This window comes from Colletotrichum destructivum, chromosome 5 (genome assembly GCF_034447905.1).
Source record: "Colletotrichum destructivum chromosome 5, complete sequence".
Lineage (NCBI taxonomy): Eukaryota > Fungi > Ascomycota > Sordariomycetes > Glomerellales > Glomerellaceae > Colletotrichum > Colletotrichum destructivum.
This window is the reverse complement of record NC_085900.1, coordinates 2,226,719-2,235,114: the sequence shown is the minus strand read 5'-3', so window position 1 is coordinate 2,235,114 and position 8,396 is coordinate 2,226,719. Positions and strand designations below refer to the sequence as shown.

Genomic DNA, 8,396 nt, shown 5'->3' with positions numbered 1-8,396 from the left:
TTCAGGCATACTGCGTATGCGTACTATGTACGCTCGACCTTTGTGGGCACCAACTAACAGGCTGAGTCATCGGCGGAAAGTCACCCTTTTTTCACAAACTTAACCAGCAGTTACTGTCTGCTGTAACACCCTACTGCGTACTATGTACTATGTAGTTGTGCTGGTGTGGAAACCAACGAGTGATCCTAAGTCGAGATGAGGGCAAAGAGGGAGAAGGAAAAAGGGTTGAGCTGATGCAGGACCAGCCAGGGGTTGAGCAAATCCAATACACACACATACACACGCGCGCGCACATAACCCAATCACGGCGGGCAAAGCTCTCACCCCTCGGCGTGTGTCTACTGACCCAAGGATGCTCTGGGCTGAGTCCATCCACCCTTGACGAGCACAGTGGTAAGCCAGCCCCATGCAAGCACCTTCACATTCTGGGACGGCCGCGCCAGAAGACAATAGCCCAGAGTGGACCATGTAATAATATGGCCAAGGTGCGAATAAGCTGAGGTCCGAGGGCAGGTTTTTCCCCTTTCGCTGTTCGTCTGCGATGGGATCCTGAGCGCACTCCTCACCCATTCCGGATAGCGGTACGGTATACAAATTCTCCGTACAGTAGAGCGCATTTTAATCAAAATCAATGGGTGCGCGCGGGGTTTGATGCTGTGGACCCATGCCAACCGTAGTCAATCAAACGAGTATAATTCCTTGTACTGACTGCGTCCATCTCAGTCGTCTCGGCCGCCGGGCGAGACGACGTTGGAAAGCTTCCGTCCCATGATGGGCCATGGGTTGTTGGGATGGGATGGGATGGGATGGGGTCCCGGACAGCTGACGCCGACGTTGACACCAACCACCACACCAGCTCGTCCCAAGTATTGGGGTTTGGAAGGGGAGGGAGGGACAGAGTTGGCTAGAGCATCTCATCGTCAACCAAACTGTGCCGATTACGTCGCTTCACCAGAGACCTACACGACCATCAAAATGGGAGCCAGGTCCAGAACCAGATGGCGGCAAGCAAGCACATGTCGATGCTTGACTTGGAAAGGTCAATCTCAGGGGGGCCAGGAAGACGGGGATGATCCAAGTGTCTGGTGCTGAGTGCATGGGGATGGGGTTCGGTTCGAATTGGGTTGGTTCGGGGGGAGGGACTCTCACCGGAGCGGAAAGCCAGAGACAGGGTTGAGGGTTCCAGCTCCTCGTCTCTACTGAGTATACTGCCCACCTGCCTTCCGACCCCCCTCCGTTCCTCTCCCTCTCTCCTTCTCCCCCTCTCCCTCTCCGTTGTATCTCACGCGGTCCACTTTCTCACTTTCTCTGTCTCTCCGTCTTCGACTTTGTCTCGTGTCACTTTCAATGCTCTGTTCTACCAGCAGCAGCTCCGAACCTACCTACGGCCTAGTGTACTCGTGCGCCATCACTCTTTCACCTACACACGCCGCGGATTGCTTCTTTGATCGTTTCTTTTCCGGCTGGCACGTCGACCGGACCCCCCTCGCACCCCCCCCTCCCCTTAGCTTCCTTCTCGCGATGGCCAACTGAATGAATGCTGGCTGGAGCACCCGAATTCTCTTTCTCACTCCTCCCTCTCTATCACACACACCCAGTGTACTCGTACACACACACACACACACACACACACACACACACACACCCTCTCTCTCTCTCTCTTCCCCCAATACCCAATCCTCCCATCTCCCAATCCAATCCTATCCCAACTTCGACTCCTGCCCTACGTAGACACCCACACCCACGCCCCCCTGGTGAGAGCCACTGTTCCTCTGCCCGCCAATCTCAGCTCACGCCCTCCCTCCTTGTCCTCGCCCTCCTCGTCTGCGTGTTTCCCCAAGCAAAGAGCCTTACCCACTCCTGATGCCTATTTTATCCACGCCAGCTTGTGTAGAGAGCGCCGCCGCCGTCCGTCAATGGAATATTAACCTTTAATCTCCATAGACCAGCAGCTACCTTTGACTCTTGAGCAACCCACCCCCTTCTTCAAACCCACCGTCCCGGCAGCCTGCTTGGATTCCGCCTTCGATTTCCAACGCCCAGACACTGTGGTCCCAAACCAAAGGTCGGTCAATACGCCACTGCTGCCCATCTCCCCAGGTACAGGATAGGATAGGATAGCATAGGCCTAGCAGCAGGAGCCTGAGTACCTCGACTGGTGAAGAGGCTACCTGTCTTCCCTACTTACTCTTCTTCGGCTTGGTACCTGTCCCAGCTGGGTCTTGATGATAGCCAGGCGGGGAAAGACGGCACAGAGACAAAAAGAGAGGAGAAGATAGAGAGAGACACGCTATTTAGAGAGACACTGACCGGGAAAGAAAAGCACTGCTTTTGGTCACATCTCCCATCCAGCTTCTTTCTCCCCCCCCCCCACCGCTCCCTGTTCTCTCGTTAGACATTCCGACAACAGGCCTCGCTGCCAATGCCGCTGCTGTTGACAGCAGAGCACGGCAGAGGAGAATATACACCGGGCCAGGAGAGTTCTGTTCTTTCCGTTTCGTAGGGCAGCCGGTGCCTCCCCGTCTGCCACCGGATTGTCAGACACAACCCACCCCCGGTACTTGGAGCTGAGGCGCCCAGGGTCCTCCGGTAGCATTTTGGTGTTTGACTGCCCATTCACAAGCCCCCCTTCAGCCCTCCCGAGCTAGAGCCTGGCTGGCTTTGGCCTAAGGAGATCCCGGTTTAGCCCCCCAAGCCCAAGTCCCGCACCATCAACGAGCTACATATATTCGACAGCCGCCTCTCCACACTCGACGAACAGACCCGACTTGACTGGCGCCCCTAAGGTGATCGACGCACGATAACTCCTTTCGACATCTCGGTCCAGGATAGCTTAAAACCTGCACACAAAGCCTCCTTTCGATTCCCGTCCACAAGGCCTTGCTGTCCATTTACTCTATACTACTGCTACTCAGTCTGCCCATCCATCATATCACTCCCTCCATCCATCCAATCCACCCATCGAACCGTTCCACAAGCCAAACCAACCTACCACTTCCTTGGGCCTGGCTCCTCGCTCCTCCCAAACGCCTCCCTCACCTCGTCTTGTCACCTTGTCTCGTCCCGCCTCACTCGCTCGCTCCCATTCCTTCCTCTGTTGGACGTCTGATTGTGCGTGGTTGCGAATCACCGGCCTGAGTCGAGAGGACCAGCAGCGATCAGGAGCCCCGTCGACTGCATTCCTGAGCATCGCTTTGAAGTTCCAGTCTTTTTCAGCTCTGACGCAAGCTTGCTCGAGTCCTTGAACACAAGGGGAAATACCCGAGCACCCCTCTGCGCCTTGCCTTCCAGGTTTCGGTCACATCACAGACTCTCGGTCTCGCGCCTGCTCTCCGGGTGCCCACTGGCCCTGCCTCCCGGAAAGAACGGAGAGAGAAAGAGAGAGAGACAGCAAGCAAGCGGGAAGGAAAAAAAGGGGGGGGATTCAACGTGACCGCCAGAAACGAGAAGAAACAATTCATACCGACACCGACACCGACACCGACCCACCATGGCCATGGAAACTTCTTCGAGCTTTACGGCTCGGAGACAAGCGACCCAGGCTCTGCCGCCTTTCCATCTGCCATCGTCCCAAGATATACCCAGTATGAGTAGAAATCTTCATCAATACCCCTTCAATTATCACAATCAGCCTCTTCAATCACCATCAACGTGGCAGGCCCCGGCGATGATCACGCCGTCGGCTCCGCCATCCTCCTCCTCCGCCACCTCAAATACCCAACACTCTCCCAATACCGCCAGCTCTGGTCTAACATCGCCTTCAGGAGTGCCAGGTGAAGGATTAAGCCCGCTCTCCTCCGGCGTCAACACCACGAGCTCGCAAAGTTCCTATTACCCGTCGGGCGTCCACGGGTCATGGCCGACTCCGTCAACGTCCTACCAGCTCAGCTCTGGCAACCCCCAAGCCCTCAATCAGCCGTCACAGTACGCATCCCGAGCAAGTACCTACGAGCAGCAATCCCCAATGTCCTATTCTCGCACTTCGCAGTCTCCCGCGACTGGGGGCGAGGGTCTGCCTGCGCCGCCCTACGGACAGCACCAGTCCTTCCAGTCGGGCTACTCTACGGGAGGAACGGGCTCTACTCCAGTCAGTTTGCCTTCCCAGGGCCCCCCAACGCCCCAGGCTGGGATTCTCGGATCCCATGCCGCAGTCTCGACGCAGCCACCCACGCCCGGCGCTGTCCCTTCACACGTTGACTCGTATACGCAGTCCCGGCCACCAGTGACGCCCAGCAGCTACTACTCGACGTCTTCCGCCTCCCAACAGTCCCCCTTTCCCAGCTTCCAACAACACACGTCTCCCAACGCCCACTCCCCGACGACATCAGGCGGCCCCGGTAGGGGTCTTGCTTCTCTGCAACACCCTTCGGCCATGGCCCCTCCCAACTCGTACCGCTACGGGTATCATGTTCCGTCAATGGGAGGACCTATCATGTCAAACCTCACTTCGCCCGGTCACCAAATGTCGCTTGTTCCGGGGATGGGCGTTCCCGGCGGGTACGGAGCCCATCATCTCGGCACATCGATGTACGGCCACGGCCACGGCGGACAGCCGAACCCTCAGACGGAGCGGCCCTTTAAGTGCGACCAGTGCCCTCAATCCTTCAACCGGAACCATGATTTGAAGAGACACAAGCGGATCCACCTCGCTGTGAAGCCCTTTCCTTGCAACTTTTGTGACAAGAGCTTTTCTCGTAAGGATGCTCTGAAGGTGTGTATGCCCCCGAGCCTCCCGCAACACCAAAGGCCCTCAAAGTCTCTGGGTATGTGAAGAAGAATAACTTGCTAATTTTTGCCGCAGCGACACCGACTTGTTAAAGGCTGCGGTAACAAGGACGGAGACAACCAGAACGACAACGGCCGTCGCTCTCCGCAAGAGCATTCCGACGATGGCACGCCGCCGCTAAAGCGGGATTGAGGGAGTCCAGCATAGACTCACAAAGCCTTGACAGCAACGTCACAGTCTCGGTCGAATCTATCGACCACTGGCATCTGCAAACTGGTGGAGCCAAGACACTGCAAGGGTTGTTCATCGTGATTTGAGGTCCAGACTCCCCGAGGTCTTGTGGATAATCCCCCAATCACAACATTCAGGAGCAGGGACGCACTCGGTAGAACTTCGACAACCGCACGCCCGTAGGGTACCTGCCCTGCAGGGAGGGCAATCCTGCGAATCATTTCTTGGCGTCATCGAACAGTGCCCGACTCGAAGTGTTCAAAGAAACTTCCTGATTCTCTCTTCTTTTCTTTTTATAACTTGGCCACTGACTTCATCATCTTCTCTTCGATTCTCTCCGCACACCTGGCCATACACGATTAGCCAGGAGTTATTATTATTACACCGATAACACGACAAATCTAATGGAAACGGGACTATCAGGGTCATATAGGGGGGGGTACATCCGACACCATTTTCATTGGTGTTTTCTTTTTCTGCTATGCAAGGTTTCCCATCGCCACGGACTTCTTTCCTGGAAAGTTGCCGGTGACGAAGGTTATGAAGGCTCGTATGGATCGGGACACATTGGCTTTCACGGCGAAAGAGGAATACAATACGGATCTTTGTCTTTGCAGACACAAGGGTTACGGATCAAGGTTCAGTTACGTACCCGAAATTTCTGGAAGGGGAACAGAGGGGAGTTACCGCCATGATTGGCACGGGTTACGATGGGCATGAGGGTGTCGGTCCCATAACGAGGACGGGGCTAAGATGGAGTCATGGATCCGACAGAGTTTGGGAAGGGGCACTTTGGGATAGGCTCGGTCGGAGTTGGAAAGCAGAGATTGTGGGATAAAAGAAAAAAACCACCTCTCAAGGTAAAGGTGGAGTTGGGTTCACGGGATTGCTTTTTGTGAGATACCAAGATTATCATCAAGGGTGAAAATGTCACCCTTCTGTAACTATACTGCTGCTATGGTGGAATTATCGAAATGTTGCCTGATGCAAATGAAATGCATGTTCACAGAATCATATCCACTCACCTTAGACGCAGCGAGGGAGGAGAGCTTCTGGGGCAGGCGGGCTGACATGTGAAGGAAGACTCACACCTTGGCCGTCGCCGGTCCTCCTAGTCCGGCTACAGGCACAAGAGACCTAGCTCGGCCATCTTTGTTCCCTCCGGGGGTGGGCCGATGCTGGAGATGAAGGCACCTGGGCCGCCTACGATATTATGCAAATAGGTCGAGGTTAGGCAGACAGAGAGAGAATACGAGACTGCCCCTGGAGAAGTCTTCTCTTGAACAAAAGTCTTTTTGGAGAAGACCAATGTGGGCACACCTGAGAGTCGCACACGTCAATCTGGAGTGAAGCATGGCCGCCGGCTCCCGGGGAGCCTCGAGGCACCCCCTAGTGAAGGGCACCTATCACGTGCAGGTCTGACGCGTGAAGAGAGGGCGAGAGGGCGTGAAGGCGTGAACGGAAGAGACAGGATGATTGAGGGCTTGCGGGAACGTGCTTGGAACGTTTTGGAGGGGGGGGCAAGATGGGATGGCAGCCAGGCGCCATGCTCGAAACATCAGATGGCTTGAGCGAAGAGGAATGAGCAACGCATCACCGAGCTAATGCTGTTCTCTCCCCCTACCCCCACCCATCCCCTTCTCTCCTCATCTCCTTTCGCCTCCTTTCGCCTTGAAGAAAACAATGACGGGGGAGGAGATGAGTCTGGCTGAGGAAACGAGACGTTAGTTCGTGTCACCCACCCCACCCCCATGCCCTCTTCTCCGGTCATTTGCTCAAATGTGCGCACTGCACAACAAAAACAAATGTCGTCAGCCCTTTTCCTTTCCTTCTTTTCTCTTTTCGGGTTTTGCCTCCATCCGGCAGGGACTCAGAGGCCCAAAAGGAAGTGAGTGGGGTGATGGGCCGGGCCAGTCATGTAATTACACTTTTTCGTGCCATGTCAATCAAAGGTTGGTTGGTGCGCCTGCTCTGCCAAAGCACTGCCAAAGCTTGTCGTGACATTCTCCAGTCCGAGCTGGTCTTGGCCATTCACTCTTGCTTGGCCATTCCGGGCCTGCCTGGTTCTTGCAAGGTAAGTGAAAGGAAAGGGAGAGGACGCGATGAATGCAGGATGCAGCTAGCTTCTTTGCGTGTCGGCCATTGGCGGCACGCAGGCGACTTTCTCCTTGACGACGAGGCCGTACTACGTAAACGAAGAGTTTGATTATCTAGAAGGGTGTCTTCCCCCGTCCCGAGCTGAGCGCGCATTGCGTTCCAGCTACGGGTTTTCGTGTCTTGCCTTGCGCGGAAATAAGGGCTGGCAACCCCCAAAAGCTCCGGTTCAAGGAGAAACAAAGCCTGAGAAGCAGGGAAGGAGGAAGTCAGATAGCGTGTGAATGCAAGCCTGACTGCAAAGCTGTACCCGAGAGATAGTTGGGAGAGAAAAGGCCTGAAGTGAACTGAGACACACTGAACTTGGGGGGGAGGGGGCGTACGCCAGTCCAAGAACAAGCATTCCCGCCATTCCACACGAGATGGGCTGGCGAGAGTACGCGAGACGCCTACTACCGGGGCCTTCTAGCCCCTTTTCCCCCTCTGCCTTTGGAGCCGGCGGCATCATTAGTGGACGAGCTAGCGTCACCACACCCACACGAGCACGCGGGCTCGACGAGTCTGTCGCCCAGCTGCAGTCGGGTAACACGCTCGGGACTCGGAAGTAGGGGGAAGCTCTCGAATCGATGGTTGAGTCTATCAGCGCTACCGTATGAGGGGTGAGTGGGTGGTGGTGGCTTGTTTTGATGCATTCGAGAGTATCCTCCCTCCCGAAGGCTGACAAGGAGGGGTAGTGAGTGTTCTCAATGACCAACCATATTGACTTTGTTGTCGTACTTCATTGATCCTTCCGTCAGATGGACTTGCAGGCAGGCCAAGATGACGAACGTCTTCTTCTGACTGGACCGCGCAGTAGTGATCACCTAGGCGCTTGGTCTTGGCAGAGGGCCGCTCTGCTTGTATTCCTTAACCCCCCCCCCCCCCCCCCCCGGCGGTTCATGGTTTTGCGTTCGGGAAAAGTCGAAATGCCTTTCGTCTGTTGTTCCTCGCCGCCCACAAAGCCAACTGGTAAGCGTGGCGGACGGTAGAGGCGGACGTCTTCGATGCTCTACTCTCTCGGTTTCCAGCTCAAACGTGGGATGGAACACGCCTTGTCTCCTGCGGCTGCGGCTGCGGCGGGGAAAAAAAAGGATCGAGAAGGTCGTGTGGAATGCCGCGGCAACTGCAGTCCCAGGGCGAGGAAAGAAGCCCACCGCGCCACGTAAAGACTGTCTGGACGGGCGGTCATGAGCGATGGGAGGCAAGGCAATCCCCCTCCAAGCCTGCCAAACGTGGTTGCACCTTGAGAGCGTATCTTGAACCCTCTCTCAACACCCAATAAGAATGCATCGACAAGCTGTCTCTC

General features: G+C 55.7%; 1 protein-coding gene across 1 annotated transcript; it reads left to right on the top strand.

Annotated features, from left to right (window-relative positions):
- The first annotated feature begins 1,923 nt into the window (after positions 1 to 1,923).
- CDEST_08251 (Putative Zinc finger C2H2-type) lies at positions 1,924 to 6,120 on the top strand. Its single transcript, XM_062924410.1, has 2 exons — positions 1,924 to 4,711; positions 4,802 to 6,120. The coding sequence occupies exons 1-2, from the start codon at positions 3,491 to 3,493 to the stop codon at positions 4,916 to 4,918; spliced, it is 1,338 nt and encodes a 445-aa protein (XP_062780461.1). The 5' UTR covers positions 1,924 to 3,490; the 3' UTR covers positions 4,919 to 6,120.
- Positions 6,121 to 8,396: the final 2,276 nt, after the last annotated feature.

Excerpts from the sequence above, each read along its gene's own strand:
- CDEST_08251 (XM_062924410.1), top strand. The coding sequence starts at position 3,491 with ATGGCCATGGAAACTTCTTCGAGCTTTACGGCTCGGAGACAAGCGACC. Across the intron at positions 4,712-4,801 it reads CTCGTAAGGATGCTCTGAAG|CGACACCGACTTGTTAAAGG; the intron begins GTGTGTATGCCC and ends TTTTTGCCGCAG.